This window comes from Haliaeetus albicilla, chromosome 2, assembly GCF_947461875.1.
Source record: "Haliaeetus albicilla chromosome 2, bHalAlb1.1, whole genome shotgun sequence".
NCBI lineage: Eukaryota > Metazoa > Chordata > Aves > Accipitriformes > Accipitridae > Haliaeetus > Haliaeetus albicilla.
The window spans coordinates 29,063,573-29,084,234 of NC_091484.1; the positions used below are offsets into that span (position 1 = coordinate 29,063,573).

A 20,662-nucleotide genomic window follows, 5' to 3' on the forward strand; every position below is an offset into this window, starting at 1 on the left:
ATATGATAGCTTATATTTTTCCCCCTATAATTTATCATCACAAGAACACAGAGGGCTGTCTTGCCATCTAGGACACGAATGATAATAAGTGCCGTCAGAACAGATGAGCCACCTACGCCTAGGATTTGTTTTGACTTTGGCAAATAAGGTGCTTCCCTCTTAACAGAATTACCTGTAGAATGAAGGAGAACTCAAGTGTTTCCTGGATTCGGTTCGTTATCAAATCCCAGCTATTGCTATAGAGGGATTTTTTTTAAGCTATCACAAGAGGTTTTATAATGAATAATCAATGTGTGGTTAAAATAAGAGCAATGGGAACATGACAGCTACAGATGTGTTTCAACAATAAGTAGCCTATTTGTAAAACTTTGAATTCTTTGATCACTCTCCTAAGTAAAACCCTGTTAAGTTGGCTAAAGGATACTGCATTGTAATCCTTGATGATATTTGTAAAGTACAAGACAGACTGTAATTGCAGTAATTGTGTAGACTTCATGCCAATGCACTAAACCTAAGATTTCAGTTCAGTTATATTTTCATGCTGTTACATGTAAGATGTGCTTTAAATACAGTCTGAGTTTTTCAGAGGTGCAAGAAGTAACACAGATATGTTTTCTGAAACTAAGTACCATGTTCATTAAATCCTAGCTGCTTCTTGCTTGCAGTGTGTTACATAAAACATAGTAAGATGCTATCAGCAGATTCATGTATGCTACCTAAAGCATGCATTTCTATTTTTGGTCTTCTGCATTTTCTGACATAAGGAGTTTCAAGAAGTCGTTGATTCAACTTAGGCAAATAATACATGAAACTTAAGCAAATGGAACCCAAAACTGTATCACAACTGTATAAATTACTAGCTTGGGTTCCAATTTGCCCCTTGTTCAGAACTGTTAGGTATAATTTGTTAGTAGGAGGCTTGGTGAGTCTTCTGTATGTCCTGATAATGCAGTGCTTAGCTTGATGCCTGGTCCCCCAGTAACACAGAGATTCTGACCATTTGCAATATATACTGGCCTCAGTCCATGGATGTAACCACTTGGCTCCACTGAAACTCTAGCCTCTTTAAATACCTAAATTTGCATTCAATTTCATCATCTTTATGGGTAACATTCTGGCATAAAAAATGTCAAGTGGTAAGGAAACAGACTGTTCAAGCCATATATCTAAAATCTTTGAGGAGAATGCAGATATCTTCAGAGAAGAAAGCTGCCATTGATTTCTGTGGTCACCTGAGAAGTACATGCAGCTGAGAAGAAAAGAAGGGCCAGGGTCTGAAAACTAGAAATGGATAGAGAAGGGGTTCTTCATCTGCATTTGCATTTTTGGCCTGAAGTACAAATTTGCATGTCACAATGTGGGGTTTTTTCCTTCTGGAAAAAAAGATTACAAAAGCTTTCCTTTTAACTGAGAGTATTAACTACGTAGAATGTGTCTTCCTGGTTCCGGGAAAAATATGTATGTCTCCAGCCTTGATTTTTACCCCCTCTGTTTGGCTTATCCAGAGCACTTGTCAAAGAGGAATATGACAAAGAGAAACTACAAATCTGTTTCCCCGTGATTTATAGTTGAAATTACTAAACAAGCAAAGTATCCCTTTAGTATTTAAAAAAAAAAAAATTGATAACACAGTCATGCTGTGTTTGCTGCTCTTTCTGGGTAGCAATATGTTAAGCTAAGAAATTAATTACATTCAATGTATACCATGGATCCACAATCCCATGACATAGTTTGTCTGGATGAAATTCAACTGTGAGGAGCTGAGATATTTGAAACAGATGTTCCTCTGTTGGTAAGAGAATAAGTTATCATTTATCTGCTATACTGAACGTTTAAAATTTCTACTCTGATCTATCAGTCACCTCTATGGAAGTTCTATGTCAAGGAGGTTTTTGAGCTCACGTGAACATATGGGGGCAATATTTTGTTCCAAAGGAATTAAGTTTGTGTAATTTATTTTCCATGTCTCTGCACATCCATCCTCCTCCTTCTCTTCCTTCCTGCTCACCCAAATAGCTTTTGAGCAAATAACTTTTAAGTAGAGGAATAAAGTACTGAAAGATAATCATGTCAAACAGCAAGCTTTCTCAGAGGTCACCTGGGTGGGAGTGAAGGTGAGATAGACACTCAGTTTCCCTGCTAGAGAGAATGCTGCAAAGTTAGAATTTTACTGGTTATTGGAGAATTCAGTTTGAGAAGAGGCCTTAGAAATGCCTTTACCGCAAGGAAAGATGCAATTGGAGTTGATGGTCAACTGAGACACAAATCTGGGAGAAGAAACACCCTGTTAGTTCTTTAACTTCTTGTTCAATATAAACAGCAGTAAGTCTGTCTTCTAGAATAATTAGCCAAATTGATAACTGCTTTTTCCTTATGTCTCAAATAAAAACTCTTAGAATAGTTTCTGAATCCTCAGGGTGATTCATTTTTGTTTTACATTGTATATTTTGATTGCATAGCGAAGTCATGCAGAAAGCAGCATTGGGTTCATTTTGTGATATCTAAGATACCTAATTATATGTATTTATAATTACATACTGCAGTGAATGTTAGAACAAACAGTACCCTCTATAAGTGCAAGCTAGAATCAGTCTTAATTTTCCCCCTCCACAGCCCTAATTCATTTGTGAATTGCATTGTATTGGATGCGTGAAGCAGTGAAGTACCACCAACAGAATCGTGACTCCTGAAGTTTCTTTCCAACCTAAAGGTTGTTAGATATTTCTCTTTCTCTTTCTGCATGGCTGTGAGTATGCATGCACAAACATGCACGTGCATGTAGGTACATAAAAGCACAAATTTCCTGGCAGTATACCTTCCTGGCCCTATGTGATGCTTTTTTACTGTCTTAATAACTCTGTCTTTATTTCTGCCATGTGTTTCTTTTACGTTGTTTATGGTCTATTGAACACTTAGGTATGCACATTTTGCTTTACTGCTTTAATCACAATTTTATCCATTCTGTGGTTATGTGAGTACTTTCCTTTCTACATTACAAGAACTTAAAGTAAACTTATTTACAGTAATTTCTGTCTGGTACTACTTTCTGTTCTTAATTTTCTGTCGTGTAACACAAGCTATTTCAGGAAACCAACTGAACTGGCAAAACGATAGGAATACTTAAAATATCTCTTATTTAGAGATCAACAGATCTTTCATTAAAAGTGAACACGATTATCTTTGATTTGCAAGTCAGAAGGCAGAAGTACAGAAGCAACTTGTCCAGTCTCTCAGCATACTAGTGGTACAGCTGGGGATGATCCTCCAATTCCCAATCTTCATCAAGTGCTATTTCCGTAGCAGTGTCCCTGTCACAGGCAGCTCATAGCAGCTCGCACCAGTGAGAAGTGGAAGTGTGTTTATCAATTATGCAGCTCCAAGAAAAATCCTCATAATGTAAAGATAAATTTAAGTCATTATCTTCATCTCAGAGTTACAAACTCTGCTTTCTTTAACTGTTTCATCTAAAATACTATTTAGTCTTAAAACTAAGCTCTGGGACTTTTCATTCAACTTTATTATCTTTTCTGCTTAAAAAAATTTAAAGCAGCTCATTTGGTTATATGGGCTTAAGATATTAAAAAATGAATTTTATTGAAACCTACATGCCTTTTAGTGGTTTAATGTTAGTGTGTTTAAATTGATAAAAGCATCAGTGTCAATATGAAAAAATCCAAACCAACTCTTACTAAAAACCCGTTGCAGTAAAGGGATACTATACTAACATTTCCATCTTAAAATAACATTTTAAGGGTTCAATCTGTCGGTAGTCTAGGATATTACTTCTTTTAAGTGAATGCAAGCATTCTTCTCTTTGCCCTTTTAAAGAAAGTGTCGAATCAGTCCACTTTCTTTTCTGTTGAAGGAGGCAAAACTAAACATAATGTTAGCAAAGTCCTGTGTTTATAGTGCTGAAGAGAAAACAATGAAGCGATGATGTTCATGTACCACTTCCAGCTATGCAGTGTTCAAACAGCTTATTAAGCACTCTCTGGTTTGTCTTTACATGAAGAAAATAGACCCTGGAGGAAAACGGAAAATACTCTAAAATGAAAATCAGAAAATACTTTAAAAGAGAATAATTTTTTACATAAAGAGTGGTCCCATGTAGAAAAGGTATAGTTATTGCAAGTACCAGGTTCTGTTTGGGTTAGCATTGGTTTTGTCTATCAGTTGAGCTTATTTGTGATGACATGACATTTTTGTAACAGTAAATATGTCAGCTTCAGTTCCTGACTGAATCATAATTCTGCTGTTCACATTAGTAGTTGGTAATTTCATGCCAGATCACTACTTGTTTTCATTTCTGAAAACTTTTGGGGACCCAGAACAGTAGAGGGAATAGCTTTTAAAGGAAAGCCTAGGAATAAGGACAGGCCATTACTAGGATCTGGGAACAGGGAAGTAACTAAATACCATGAACAGGGGAGAGGCAGTCTGGAAGATACCAAAGCTGCCATGGAGCTGGAGTGTGAAGCTTTTACACGGACCCTGAAGTTTGTGGCTCTATCTCCAAATTCCATTTAGAAGGCAGGGCTAAGAATGAACCTGCTTGGTTTTGGTGGCACTGTTGAGTTTTTCTTCTTAATGCCTCACAGGAGGAGAATAGAAAATGCATATGAGATGTATTTTAGGGGAAGTTAAATATGTGTAATGAAAAGGTTTCTATACTGTCAAGTACTGTATCAAAAGTTTTTCATGGGTTATTAATAGTAATCCTCTTCATAAACCTTTCCTGTCAGAAAGAAACAAATGGATCTAAAGTGTTTCCTGTTAATTCCCACTTCTAAAATGTAGAATTTCATAATATCTTTCAACAGGAGTAAATCCTTTCTATAGGGTGTACAGACATATCCTTGACTGCCAACTATTGTGACTCTTAAGGTCCAAGTCCACCTTCCAGGAATGCAGTATGTAACCCATCTTTCCTACTGCTGAATTATTTTAAGGCTTCCCATTGTAAAGGTATGGCAAAGTACATTTCTTGTAATACAGGATATCAGAACTTGCCAGTTCCCAAAGAGAAACACCCTAATTTCATGTGAAGGAAGCAGGCTGTCTACCTGTTTCACTATAGATGTGGGCATCAAGACACACTGAATATCTTTGTGTTGGAATAGTTTCATGCAAAATGGGTGCCTGCAAGAACACAGTGCATCCCACACTGAGAAATTCTCTTATGTAATCCTTTTATACTCTGCTGGGGCTTGTATTTGGTCTATGAAGGTAATGTAAAGAAAAAAGGCAGAAGCAGAGTGGGATTTCTGGAGAATGCATTGATTTTTGTTTATTTGTTTAAAAAAGAGTAACTGCATATCAAGCTTTGGGGAGGGGAAGAACAAGGGGAAAAAATACCATTTGTTTAGGCAGTTCAAGGGATGGGAGAGATCAAGAATATGCTCCTTAACAAGACTGTGGAAGCTAATAAGGAAGCCAGCTACTGTTCTCTCAACTTAGTCAAAGGCTAAATATATTTGAAACAGAAAATGTGAGGTTACTACAGGTGATTTACTGTTCCCTTTGTAACCACCAATTTTGTCCTGTTTTTAACTATTTTTGATAGGAGAGGTGATTCTCCTCCCCCCTCCAGCCCCTTCTGCTTTACAGGAGCACAGCTTTGGCCTTGTTGAACTTCATACAACTGGCCTCAGCCCATCGATCCAGCCTGTCCAGATCCCTCTGTAGAGCCTTCCTACCCTCAAGCAGATCGACCCTGCCTCCCAACTTGGTGTCGTCTGCAAACTTGCTGAGGGTGCACTCAATCTCCTCATCCAAATCATTGATAAAGATATTAAACAGAACAGGGCCCAACACCGAGCCCTGAGGAACACCGCTTGTGACCCACCGCCAACCATCCAGCCAATTTTTCACCCAGCGAAGAGTACACTTGTCCAAGCCATGAGACACCAGCTTCTCAAGGAGTATGCCATGAGAGACAGTGCCAAAGGCCTTGCTGAAGTCAAGGTAGATAACATCCACAGCCTTTCCCTCATCCACTAGTTGGGTCACCTGGTCATAGAAGGAGATCAGGTTGGTCAAGCAGGACCTGCCTTTCATAAACCCATGCTGACTGGGCCTGATCCACTGCTTATCCTGAACTTGCCATGTGAGTGCTCTCAAGACAAACTGTTCCATAATCTTCCCCGGTACCGAGGTCAGGCTGACAGGCCCGTAGTTCCCCGGATCCTCCCTCCGACCCTTCTTGTAAATGGGCGTCACATTGGCAAGCCTCCAGTCCTCTGGGACCTCCCCCGTTGACCAGGATTGCTGATAGATGATGGCGAGTGGCTTGGCAAGGACCTCTGCCAGTTCCCTCAGTACTCTTGGATGGATCCCATCAGGTCCCATAGATCTGTGAGTGTCCAGATGGTGTAGTAGGTCACTATTTCCTCCTGGATTAAGGGGGGGCTGTTCTGCTCTTCATCCTTTCCTTCCAGCTCAAGGGGCGGAGTACTCTGAGGATAACTGGTCTCCCTATTAAAGACTGAGGCAAAGAAGGCATTAAGTACCTTGGCCTTTTCCTCATCTCTGGTTGCTACATTCCCTTCTGTATCCATTAAAGGACAGATATTCTCCTTGGGATTCTTTTTACTGTTAACATATTTGTAAAAACATTTTTTGTTGTCCCTTACAATAGTGGCCAAATTTAGTTCTAGCTTCTTTTGCCTCTAATTTTCTCTCTGTATGATCTAACAAGATCCCTGTACTCCTCCCAAGTTGCCCACCCTTTCGTCCAGAGATGATAAACTCTCCTTTTTTTTCTTGACTCCTAGCAAAAGCTCCCCATTCAGCCAGGCTGGTTGTTTTCCTCAGTCTGGTCTCTTCTGTCAGGTGGCTGGAGATAGGACAAGAGGAAATGGCCTCAAGTTGAGGCTAGGGAGATTTAGGTTAGATATTAGGAAAAATTTTTTTACTGAGAGGGTTGTCACATATTGGAATAGGCTGCCCAGGGAAGTGGTTGAGTCACCGTCCCTGGAGGTATTAAAAAAGTGAGTAGACGGGGTACTTCAGGACCTGGTTTAGTGGGCATGGTTAATGGTTGGACTTGATGATCTTGAAGGTCTTTTCCAACCTAAATGATTCTATGATTCTAACTGCCTCCATGCTTGGAAAGTGGTCAGGCTACACTGACATACCACTATTCACAAAAGACTGTCGTACTTGCATTGTCAGAGTCTTGGAGGTGGATATTGTAGCAGGAAATCTTGAACAGCCATAGGTTTTGACACAAGGAGTTTCTCTGCAGTTCAAGGACTCAGTTTGTTGCCTGAGATTTTAATAAATAACTTGGTTTATTTTTTTTCTGCTCGACACATGAATACTGCGGTGTTATGAAATCTCCTGTAATTTATGAGTATTTTTATGAAATTCTGTTTAGTTAATGGCATATAAGTTTATAATTAAGCATATCAAGAAAATTGTGCTGGTACAGCAAATTTTAACTGCAGATTATAATAGGACATTTTTCACATCTCAAATATGATTTCTTCCTACTAAATGGAGATGCTTGTCAAGAATAAATGACAGGGTTTTGGCTATTGGTGAGATAGTTTCATAAAAACCTTTAGCAGTTTTCTATATCCATGAGTGTAGAAACACTGGCTTTAGAGAGAACAGTTTCATAACTTCATAAACTGCAATGATCTGGTCCTTCAAGCAGTAGGTGAGTCAACAATTTAACCTTTTTCTGTGGCTTCTTTTTTCGTCCTGTTCAAGGAAACTTATTTAACCTAAGTAGTGCATGTAAGAATGCTTCCTTACCAGTTTTGTTGTTCCCCCCCCCCACCGCCGTGACATTTTCCCTCTTTTTGTAACATTGTGCGGCCTTTTAACAGTCAAGAGAAACAGTGAAGTTGTAATATTCTTTTGAAGCTGTGGTGGATCTTTCTCCTTTTTTTTCTTTTCCTTACCTAGAAAGGACTATTGGGGGCAGAGGGAAGAGCAAGGTATTAAGACTGCTGCAAAGTAGAAGTGTGTGGCTGGTGCTGCGTAGAAATGGTTTAGCCTGTAGTCCTGAGGCCTCACTGTCTTCTGCAGTCCTTTGACTTTCTGTGACCTTTATCTCTGGACCTCTTGGCTGACACCAGTAGTGTTCAAGAAGGGGCAAAGGGGCTTACAGTAATTTAACTCTTCACAAATATTATGAAAATGAGGCAGCCTGGTAATACATGAAGGACCCCTACAGTATTCCCACTGTAAAAAACGCAGTGGCACAAGCTCAACAGAGGTAGGGATTGAAGGGTCTTCATAGCAGAGCCACACTGGCAACCAGGCTTTTCTAGTTCTGATGCTCATGCTGTTCTTTTTTTAATCGGCTACCTTTTAATTTAACTTTGTCACTGCTAAGGAGGAGACTCAGGATGGTCTCTTCAACTTGCCTAAATAACACATAGAGCTTCCCTTTTAAACAACTGAACAACTAAGCACTGAACAATTAAAGCTCAATATTTTGTGCAAATTAAATGTGAGCATAAAATGTTTACAGCTTCACAAGCGCCTCCAGTTTAAGAAATCATGCTTCATTTCTTTTTAAGTGCATGGCTAAATTTATACGGTCTAGAGGACAGTGTAGAAAAATAAAATAGCTTCTGTAATGGGTGTAAGCTGACATTATTCAGGCTATGTTTAGCTTACCTGCTATAAATACTGAACCTACTCTGAAAAGAAAAATTGGCATCCAAAATCCTAACCTACTTCCTTCAATATAAGAGTATCTCCAGCCTCTTAGAAACAAATGTATAAATTCAAGACTTCGTTCTGCAAATCTGCGCTCCCATGGAAAAAAAAAAAAAAATCTGTACTGCCCAAGTATTCAGTGAAATCACTCAAAAGAGGAACCATTTACAGAATAGGACCTGAGAGAGACAGGAAAAAATTTCTGTCTTTAGTTTCAGGTCTTATATCTGTCCCTTGAGTATAATAGGAGAGGCTATTATCCCCTTGTTCGTCATGAAGATTAATGTTCAGACCAGCTGAAAATATTACTGTTCTGTTGGGAGCTATCGGGAGATCTTCAGACCTGTGTGAACCCAAGTTTAAACTTTTTAAATAGCAGAGCTAACGTCTCATCCTAGTTAGCCACAAATGCGTCTTTTGCCATTATCTCCTCTGCGATGCTCCTGCAAGAGAGTGAGGATGCCCTACAGCTCTGCATTATTTGTGGCATCTTTTATACAGACTTCATTGCTAAATGTTAAGATACGTAGGGAAAGTGCCTGAGCCATTAACTCTTACTCAGATGAAGTAAAAAACAATAGCATCACGCTTTAATGGAAATGGAGATTTTCTAATTTCCTTTTCTGTATTTTGTACGGAATGTTTTCCCTTCAAAATCTGCAATTCTTTCCTTAAAATTTGATACCTAAATTTAACATGACAGAATGGAAATAAAAATAGGCAGAAAATTAGTTTTAAAGAAAAGACATATCTGGTTTAGGAAACCACAGGAAAAGATCTCCCCTCTCGTAGTGTTGAAGTTGGCTTTCTTTGTTCATCTGGGTATAAGCGCCTGTGGGTTGCTGGTGGAGTGTTTCATACAGCGACCCTTGTCTACAGAAGATCTACCCCATTGCCTTGGAATACCACAGGTTTGTTTTACCTCCTTTGTAGGCTTTCCAAGGGTCCCAGACCAGCGTCTGGGCAGGAGCTGACACAAAACCACATGAAAATGTGGTGGGAAAGGAAAGGGAGCTTTGTGGCCGAGAGAGACACATCTTAATGTTCATCTCAGCCTTCTAGAGAAGCAGAAATAATAATGAGTTAAGCTATGAGGGTTATTAGTTAGGCTGAAGTAGGGACTTGTATCGGGTTTGTGTGCCCAGCTGCTGGCGGGGGGCTGCAGGGGTCTCTGTGAGGAGAGGCCGGGCCGGACACGGCCGAGCCCCTCGGGGAAAGTGCAGCTGAAAGGGAGAGGGCAAAACGGTGCCCGGCGGTGAGGGGAAGAGGGCGAGAAACAGCCCTGCGAGCCCCGAGGGGAGAGCGGGAGGAGGGGGCTCCAGCCGCCCCCGGAGAGTCCCCTGGAGAGCCGCCGCCGGAGCAGGTGGACATCCATCTCCTGAGGGAGCTGCGGCCTGGGGAGAGGCCATGCCAGAGCAGGTATCCACCCTGCAGCCCATGGAGGACCATGGTGGAGCAGATATCCAGACTGCAGCTGGTGGAGGGCCCCATGCCAAAGCAGGTGGATGTGCCCTGAAGGAAGCTGCAGCCTGTGGAGAGGAGCTCGCGCAGGAGCAGGCCCCTGCCAGGAGCTACAGCCTGTGGGAGACCCACGCTGGAGCAGTTTGTTGCTGAAGGACTGTACCCCATGGAGAGGACCCCATGCTATCGCAGGGGAACAACATGAGAAGGAAGGAGAGGCAGAGAGGAGCTGGTATGGACTGACCACAGCCCCCCATTGCCCTGCACTGCTTGGCGGAGGGGGGAGATAGAGGAGTCAGGAATGAAGGAGTGAAGGTGGGCCTGGAAAAAGAGGGATGGTGGAAAGGTGGTTTTAGTTTTTTCTTTTTTTTTCTCTCTAACTTGATTTTTGATTGGCAAAACATTAAATTAATTTTCCCCAAGTCAAGTCTGGTTTGCCTGTGATAGTAGTTGGTAACTGACAATCTCCCTGTCCTTGTCTCGACCCATGAGCTTTTTCATCTTATTTTCTCCCCATCCTGTTGAAGGGGAGGAGTGAAAGAGTGGCTGGGGTGGGCACCTGGCTGCTATCCAAGGTTAACCCACCACAGGACTGTAAAGGAAATCAAAGAGAAGGTGTCAGGGCTCATGGAGGTGTGCAAAGGTGTACCGACTCTCATTGGTATGTGTCCTGGGATATATATCCTGTTTGTCGGCTAGCAGGCAGAACTTACACTGTCTCTGATCCAACAGGGCCTGAGTAGCCAGGGACCTTCCTGTACAAGACCGTCTCTCTGCCAGCGTGCTCCAGCAGAAGCCACAGTCCAGGCAAGGCTCCCTGATCTGGATAGTGATCTGTTTCCCTTTGGGGGAGTAACGGAGGCTTTTAGAGAGAATCTTTGCAGCCAAAAGCCTCTTCCCTGTGCAGTGCCCTTCCCACCTGCTGACCCTGCAGGAGTGGGTTAATCTTTAGCACAGGCTGCAGGCTGGCTCTAGTTGAGGAGCCATGACAGGATGACAGGCATCAGCACGGTGGGGTGGGGATCCTGCTGGCAGGGAAGTGGTGGGTTGTAGTTGTGTTTTCCTGCTGATCTTGTGACAACATGGAAACGTCTTGGAGGGAGGGGAAGGAAGGCTACTTCAGTAAAGACTGACAGCCAGAGTCAAGTGAAATGTGAAAACAAACAGGTTCTCTTGAAGAAGATAGGATCACTTTTTTCCCTCCCTTGAGTTGTTCATTGATGGGAGTTTTTAGTTAGTTTGTTTTTGTTTTTTTTTTTACTCCTGGAGGCAGTATACAAAGAGATTAAAAACACAGCATGTGTCAAACGCAGCTTTTGGCACTAGATGCGCATGGATATAAGATCGTTAAAGAGATTTTTTAGACCATTTTAGCATAATCTTTTGAGTGCCTCTTGCATTGCTGCTAATACAAATCCAGGGCTTGCTTTCTTAGGGATATGATAGTTTACAGTTGGTTGGTTTTACATCTCCGTGAGGGTGGTACTGCAGTACACACTGTGGATTAAAGAGGTTCAGCTGTGGGAACAGAAAGGTTAGCCTGATGCTTGTGAATGTCTTTTCATACTGTTTTAAAAGACGAGAAGATTTTGTGATTTTTCAGAAGACATGTGATTGATGGTCCTGGAGTCATTGCTCATGCACAGAATAAATGTGTCAGGGTCAAAACCAGCACACATTTTCCTCTAAAGCCTCAGTGAACAGATTGCTCTAAGAGTTTTAGTGCACTTTTGCCTATTCACAACAGCATGGTAACAGTCTGGAGTAGGGACAAGCCCTTCACCCAGAAAATTTGAGTCAATAAGGAATTCCAGTGACCCTGATCTCACACGCAGCATGGATTGTAGAGCTGTGCTCCAGCTGACCGGCAGTAGCAGAGCGGGAGTTATTGCTGTCCCTACTCTACCTGAGGCACAGGGAGTACTGTTTGATCAAGGTCATACAGCAATATTCAGCACAAGAGCAAGCAGTCAAACTCGGATTGCTTGGGGTTCAGCAGTTCACGTGGATTTTGTAGATTAGGCTTCTGTAACTAAGGAAGAATTAAGTCAATGGTTATGAAGTCTACATTCCACAAAAATTATGCCAGATGATGTTATATTCACCCTCAAATGTTCCATTTACCTGCAGGAGAAAGCAAAGCCAAAGCACTGAAATGAAATCAAGTCATTTGACCGAAGATGTAAACACAAGTCAGTAGTTGAACCAAGATTAAAATGCTTCCAGCTACTCAAATCTATGACTGGATTTTGAGATTATCTTTCCCTTTTCCATTTTACCATCATACTTGTTGCTTGTTTTAAGCAGACAAATGCAATATGTTTGCATGCTTATTGTCATTAGCAGAAAGAATTAACCTTTTATTTGAAATAAAAAGGATTACAAATAGAGAAAGCACTTGGGTAACAATGTAAGAAAATGAACATAGGAAGTAAGAAATGCTTTGTGAAGGAGCTGGAACAATACAGTACAAAGATTAGTGGAATCAGTGAGGTCACGATGAAGCTGTTTGAAGTTTATCATCTCAGGTACACAGACAGGATGGCAGCCTTCAGCTGAGAGCTGTCGTTCCCATGAAGAGTCAGATGGCTGAAGCAATGAGCAAATTCTGGCTAAAGAGTATTCTACCTGAGCAAAGTTCAGATGCTGCTGTGTGGCTGGGTATATCATTCCCATAGGAAATGAATGCCGTACATTTTATGTAAAACACTGAGCTAGAGAGCCAGTATAATCAACTAAAATGGACTATATCTTGCTATGTATTCAGCATTGGGTTGTGGGATTTTAATAGTTCATTAAATTTACATTGCAATTTTGTGGATGATATAAAAAAATGACTGTGATCTGGCCAGCACAAGAGCTCTAATACAGCTATGGGATAATAGGCTGAAATCTACTCTGGCTCATTTGTTATCAGGGAAAGTGCTTGCTGTGTTTTGAAGTCTTCAGTACTGAAGCTGATGCAGAGACCAGAAAGGATATATCTGGATTTTCAAACCATATCCTGAGTTGACAAAATTGTCTTATGAAGAAAAAAAAAATGCTTTTCTTGTAAACTGGTCAAAATTGATAAAGTGTCAAAGTGATAAAGTAGTAATAAATGTAGCATTCACACTGCTACTTAATTGTTTGCTTTTCAACATATAAGATACTTCAATATATATATATCTCAGCATATACTTCAACATACTGTGCATGTTACTACAATAATTTTATTCTCTATATCGTATTCCCCAAAAATTTTAAATTAAAGGAATAGGCTTATGAATGGTAGGAAATTAAGAAATGCTGTGGAAGGTGAAAAGGTATCAGTGAAGTGAGAAGGTGAAAAAAGGAAGCTATGTTCGAATCAGATACAATATCTGACCTCTAGTTGTCATAGAAATATCTTAGGTATTAGCAGTGGGTGGTCTCTATGGTCTCAGAGGAAGGGAGGTTTATTCATGGCTCCAGAGCTTTTACAACATCTTGATTATTGTCGCCTTCCCTTTTTCCTTTAGGGGAGGTCTTTTTCACAATTCATTCAGTGCTAGTGGTTGTTGTCAGTAATGTGTTCCCTTTCACCTACCCACCTCTCTGAGACTTAGGCATGTTTGTTTGCAAGTTGTCTGGCTGAAACTGAGCTCATGTGGAAGAAAATCCTTTGAGTTATCTGTCCAGAGCCCTACCCATACCCTGGGGAGAGGATTTCTTATCAGAGATAACTGAGCACAGTTTTGGAAAGAATGGGCATCCTTTGCTGTCAGTTCGAGCCTTGGACTTTGCTCTTAGATGTCATGGTGATGCTGACATTACAAAGCTAGATACTGCACTCTTTTGACCCACCCCAGGCAAGTTCCCAGCTTCCTGTGTCCTTTCACCCTTCTCCTTGAATACGTGTTCCTCAATCGTATAGTGAAAATCTTTGTATTTAACCCATCCATACCAGAAAGAGGAATGTTGGCTGGATGAGTTTTCACAGAAAGATAGTGTTTAGCAAGCCTGCAAACAGTTTACAGCAAGTTGTCCATTTCAATAGTCTCTGTGAGAGTGGAAGCAGGAACCTGAGCAACTTCATTCTGACATGGTGGCAGCCATGGCTCCTCTTGGTTACTGCACCCTCTAAATTACAGCTTAGGGGAGAAGGAAGAAATACATCCCTGAATTGCCAGCACAAAGTCTTTCTTTATGCTTCCCTTCTCCTTTTAACTGCCCTGCTGTTTAGTAGTGACTCCTAAAACTCTTTCAAGAGATACTAATGTATAAAGGTATCATTTAAACATGACTGAATCCCACCCTTAGATCTTCAACTCTTTCTAAATTAAAGTTCAATAGCCTTCAAAGATGCTGTGCAATATATTTAAGTCAGGTTATAGATAGTCTAAGAGAATACGGTGCCCTCTACACTATGCCTGCAATGATCCAAGCTATTCTTTGTAGTTATTTAGGATTTTATATCCTTTTTTCAGGAAATGAATGACACCGTGAAAACAAATTGTGTAAGGGGACTGGTGACAGGACATTTCAGTGAAGCATGGACATTTCAATTGAAGCGAAGTGTGTTAGTCAAATGCTACCTGCTGTGCTGATTAACAGTAACAGTAGCCTGTGTTATACAGGAAATCATAGTAGAAAAATGAATGGCCTTTCCTGTCTGCAGTATGGGAATATATAAACGTCCTGTGCTTTGGTATTCACTTTGTCTTAGGTTCTGGAATGACCAAGAGTCGTGTATGAGCTTTCATGGCACATCCGTTTTCTTAAGTGCTTGGCAGAGCAAGAGGAACAGTGATTGCAGGGAAGGAACTGGTTGTTTTGTTAGTTTGTGATTTTTGTGTTGGGTGGGTTTTTTTAATGGGGGTGATAGCTTTGGGATGAAAAGGCTCTTGAGGTTTTTGTTGGACTTAGTCTCTCTGTGTTTTTGTTAAATAAACAAAGTGTGTATACCTAGACCTTCAAATAGAGGCTCTAAAAGCCCTTACAATGTCTGGATGCCTGTCACTGCTGCCAAGACTATCTAGTGAAAGGCAGGACTGTCAGCCGTCACAGAAATGCAGAATTTTAGCTTTTCTTTCTGCCTGCTCCTCTCATACTCCAGCTGGGTTTGTTTGCGTACCTGTCACATATTTGTGTTTTTCATTTTCACAATCCATGCAAATCTTAAATAATAGCTGCATTCCCTTTTCAGATATATTTATTAGCCTTCTCCCAACACGCCACAACCCCAAGCCTCTGTTTTATGAATGCCTTTTCAACAGATCTACTCCATGCTAGATTGGTTTTGTTTTCTTACTTTTTGGAAACAATCTACAAGATCACTGCGCTGTTGCTATTAGATAAGGAGTAGGACTTCAGGATGACTTCTGTAATACTTTAAAATACAGAAGTATTTTTTTGTTATGTTTTTCTTCAAATCTCTATCACAAAAAGCTGCAGTCACTGTGCACTTCATTGTTTGAGATTGGTGCTGTACTTCATGGTAACTACACATGTGTAAATAACAGAGCAGGATTTTTCTGACATACTGACAGTTTTACAATGGAAAGATGACACATTCAGAATGTTATTGCATCATTTTAATTACAAGTCAGAGGGAACTCTGTGTTTCCTTCATTCTTATCTTTTAAACTGTAGAAAACATCAAAGCCAAAAGAAACAAGTTCACTTATGGTGAGACATATATACCAAGAAACTATACAGTAGTTGCTTGGCTTTTTGAAAACTAGGCTAGGCTAGGCTAATATTTAAGCTTCGGTCCCATTGCTCACAAGAAAAAAAACCCATACATGTGGATCCTGATCCTTTGCAAAGCCACCTTAGTTTCACTGCAGTTCCAGGTTAATGTAGCAGATTTTCCCCACAACCTCTATTGGGGTGGGCAGCATTTTTACTGCTAGTTGTCTGGTAGGGAGCTGGTGTTGGTGGGTCTTTTTAGTTGCATTAGTTTCAGAGAATTGATTTTTAAATCACAGTCATCACCAGTCAAACAAAAGCAGTTTGTTTCTACACTGGAATCAATAAAATGGAAAAGATATTATGGCTTAGCTGGGAACACATGCTTTTTACCTTTTGCTGTTTTGTCTCCTGTTTAAAGATAGCTTTTCCTACCATTCATATTCTATTGGTTGTATGTTAGGTCTGTGTGATCTGTAATCTGCACAGAAAATACCTGCTGTCTGCAGTACAAGAATAATTTTTTTTGTTTCAGTGTTTGCTGCTAATATAATGTGTTATATTGATCTATTCTGGCTTCTCAAGTATTTTCCTGGTGGTGATGAGAAAGATGGTATAATTCTTCACCAAAAGGAAAAGAGCTTAATTTTCATGCAAACCAATATTCAACAGAATTGTAAAGCCCTAGCCCTGGTAATAAAAATAGAAGCTGATGCTATTAATACATCATTCCAGTTACACAGAGCACCATTATGTGGCTCCTGGGTTGAGTAAAACTTCATGTAATCACAGTAGCCATAGACTTAAGCCCTATAAAGTTGGAAACTTCACCAGATGGCCATTGTCAAGGCAGATTCTAAAGACTTCAGAGCTGCAATGTGGTAGGGCTCTAGATATGACTTACTCAGTGGTAGCTTTTTAAAATACAATTACTGAACATAACTGATCCACATTATGGAAGTAATAATAATAATACTTTGCACTCAGTGACCTTTTATCTGAAGACCCAAAAGCTCTTAACCAAGGCCTTTAAATACTCCCTTTCTGCTTATAGGAAATAAAGTGTTCAGAGTCTTGATGGAGTGTGAGAGAATTGAGCAGCAGCAGTCCAACTTCGTGGCCTAATGCGTACAGTCACGTGGTGCTCTTTGCGGGTCTGGGACTGGGACAAGAGAGTGCTCCTGTTCCTGTCCCTGACAGCTGGGAGATGATGTCCCAGTCGCTTGGGACGGAACCTCCTACTTCAATAGTACTCCTAATCTTGAGTAGAGCAGCGTGTGAGTGGGATTGCTTGTATGTTAAAATGCTGTGTGGCAGGAACAAGAATGACATATAATGGCCCTAACTTGAAATTTCCTTTATTCGCTCTGTAAACTGTGAGGATAATACTGAAATGATATTAAGATCTGGCAATGCTAAAGTTCAGATATACCACACTTAGCTGAGGAGCTTAGATGTGGAGTGCTATATCTTAGGCTCTATATATTCAGACAGATAAGTACCTGGAAAGACTGGCCTGTATTTTAGGCAGAACAGTTATGTCCTTTTTAAAAGTACCACATGTTGGCCATGAATTTACTGAGCTTTAATACTCGGCCTCAAAAATCACATAATGGTATTTATTGGTAATGGGAGTAAATAACTGTATTTGACATTTGCTCTTGTATAGTCAGTAGTTATTTTTTCTTTTTTTTTTTCCCAAAGTGATTTTATTGTTGATTTTCAGGGTCTAGAAATCACACCTGAAAGTTTTCTTGGTGACCATTTTTATCTTTTAGATCGATGTGATTGTGACTTTGGGCGGACTTGGTGGACGCTTTGACCAAACAATGGCATCAGTGGAAACACTTTTTCATGCAACAAATATCACTCCTTTTCCAGTGATAGTTATCCAGGAGTGCTCACTGATTTACCTGCTTCAACCTGTAAGTGTTGTGAAAAGTTACTACATAATAAAACTGATCTTCCACCCACCCTGACCCTGTAGGTCTTCCACTATTAAACACTCATTTTCTTAATTGTATTCTGTAGGGTGGGAGCCTAAATATAAAATACATTGCAGGGAAGTGGACAGCAAATGACAGGGCTCTGCATTCCTGCCTCGGAAAAGTTTGTGTTTAATTTGTTCAGGATAGATTTGTTTAAAAGGGGAGGAACATAGAAATCCAGAAGGTATGAAAACTGAATTTGGGTAAATATAGGATTTTGATTATAAATGAAAAAAAAACCAACAAACAAACAAAAAAAAAAACCAAACCAAAAACTTTTTAACTAGATTCCAGTAAGTTTAAATATAGCATACAGCCCTTTTGCATGTTGAGTAGCAATAAGGATGTCTGCAGTAAGAGAAACAAAAGAAAGATATAATAGGAAGATATGAGGGAATTCCTGACAAACACGTCAGGCAGAGCTCTTATGTGGTCTGAATGGTGCAGTTCATTATGATGGAAATCCAGCTAGCATCAATGAGGGAATTTATTTAAGATGTGTTATTTTTGTGGTTTTTCAGGCCTGTTATTCCATTTATTGATTCATAAAACAACACACACAAAAGATCTTGCTGGGCTTCTGCTTCTAAGATTTAAATTAAAGGCAAATCTAAGCATCAAAGAGTCTTCTCTAACAGTGATTCATTTATTTGCTTGGAAATATCTTTTCCTGATGTCAGGGTTTCTAGAAGCTTAACTAACTTTCCCATTTTATCTTGGACAGCTTATTTCATTAAAATAAATAACATTCACAGATAAATTTGACAAAACCCTGCACCACATGTGCTTCATTGTAATTTGAAAAAAGCATTAATAAGGTTCTATGAGATTATAGATTTAAATCCACAGGGGCAGGTGCTGTATTAACAACTTTGAAGCACTGTGTCTGCAGGAAAGATAGTAGGCACAGGAGCTCATTTGCCAGTATGACGAGGAATGACTCTGATCATTAGTTGCACAGCTAAATAGATAGAGGCAGCAGAGTAAGGGGGAAAGGGGGCTACAGGATAACTGTGGTTCAGATCTGAAAGTGAGGAGTACCTCACTTGTGATTGATCTGTGGGTGCAGTACTTCACTGACCACTGTAACTTAATTTTAGGATATTTCTAAGAACCTATTGGAAAGCTGAAATAAGATGGAGAATTCCCAATTTAGCTTACAAAACGCATACTTGGACTGGAAAGACTTTTAATTCTTTTCATTCATCATTTCCATAAGTGGCTTTAAAATGCCTAAGGTTGCTTTCAGAAGAGTCTTCAATGAAAAACCAAACCCTTTGCAACTTGAAAAAACTTCATGATCTGTGCATTTAAATAGAAATAGGAGGTTGCTAATTGTTTGGGCTTGCTGGAAACTTTTTAATGTTCTTTTCTTAATAATGCCATGTGAGAAGCATTTAATACTTTTTTGTTGATGGGGAGAGTTCTACAGGATATTATTTTTTTCTGCCATTCCTGCTGTCAGTCTGCATTGCCAGTAACTGACTTCTTTAACTTCAGGCTGTTTCTGGCATTCAGAAATAAAGGGCAGATATAGGGGGCAGGCCATTTAAACAATCTTAATGCTAACTTTGACACAAAATTGCTTTTCATCGTTGGTTTAAACTTGTCACTGTCAGCATCTTCAGTCAACTGCCGTGGTACCTCCAGATAATAACATTAATCCTGCATAGTTTAGATAAAAATCAAGTGAGTAGTTTATACACAGAAAGAAATGAGGATCCTAAGCTTGGAAGTATTCTTTTTTTTTTTTTTGTATGGAGTTCAGCATGATATTTTTCTCTTGTAAACAGCCGCAATCATGACATTCTCTCTTCTTCCCCTCTCCCCTTTGTAATTTAAAATCAAGGTAGGAGGGAGTTGAACACAGTGGGAGATCCACTGACTTTTTCAAACGCAAGTCTGGAAACTGTGCAACAAATGAAGCAAGGTTTTGAGATTCAAATGCTAATGCAAATGATAAAGTTAAGAGCATGTTGCTTTTTCTATAAAATGTAGATCTGAAACCTTTCTCTCTTGGGGAAGAAGAATCTTGTCTTCATTGGATTCTATGGATAAAATACATGAGCAAAGTATAACCATGTTTTTGCTTTAAAATAACATTAGTTCTCCGTTCACTATAACGGGAGACTAGTATTAGTTCTCTATCATGTGTACCTAGGCAGAGGCTAAAATGCTTGGATAGAGCAGATAAACTGATAATCCCGTAACATCCCTAGGAAGGATACAAAGGGGAATAGCAAGTCAAGCTGCTGAATTTTTAGTTACTAATGCAGAAACTAAGAGGAGGATGGTGTGAGTAGATATCTAAGTATACCATAAAATCTATTAAGTAATTGCTTTGAAACAGTTATTTTGCATTATTACAATTTTGATATAGAGGGCTACAGCAGAAGAAATATATCAATATTCAACACACTTGTAAAGAGTCCACAGTGTTGTAGGAAACAGGCTTATAGACTTGCTAAAAGTCTTCAGGGTGATAGAGGAAGACAGCAAGGACAATGCCTGGTTTGGGATCCACTGCAGACTACCAAGCAAGGAGGACCAGGTAAACAAAGCCTTTTTTCATCAGCAAATAAAATTATCCAAGTGCTGAATGTAAGGGTAATTGGCACTTTGAGTATTGAGGCATCTCTAGGGAAATAGATGGACAGACAGTGCAAGTTTTTGAAATATACTGATAAAAATGTTTTGGCATGGAAAGTGAGGAAAACTACAAGGAAGTAAACTCTTTTATATTCATTTCTGATCTGTAAGGATGAACTACACTGAGAAGTGAAGAGGAGAAAAAAGGTGGGAACAATTACACCCCATAAATACATGTCTCCGTGAACTCTATGGAGAAACTGGGTGGTAGGCTGAGATCTAGGTATACACTGTAG

At 39.9% G+C, this 20,662-nt stretch overlaps 1 protein-coding gene across 6 annotated transcripts in view; it reads left to right on the forward strand.

Annotated features, from left to right (window-relative positions):
• The window catches only part of TPK1 (thiamin pyrophosphokinase 1), a 317,863-nt gene that overhangs the window by 187,770 nt on the left and 109,431 nt on the right, over positions 1-20,662 (forward strand). For all 6 annotated transcript variants that reach the window (XR_011329666.1, XM_069812003.1, XM_069811993.1 and 3 more), the window contains one exon: positions 17,568-17,714. Coding sequence is in view for 5 of the 6 variants with exons in the window: in XM_069812003.1 (XP_069668104.1) it covers positions 17,568-17,714 (147 nt within the window). In the remaining variant the exon portion in view is untranslated. The remainder of the gene's footprint in view (positions 1-17,567; positions 17,715-20,662) is intronic.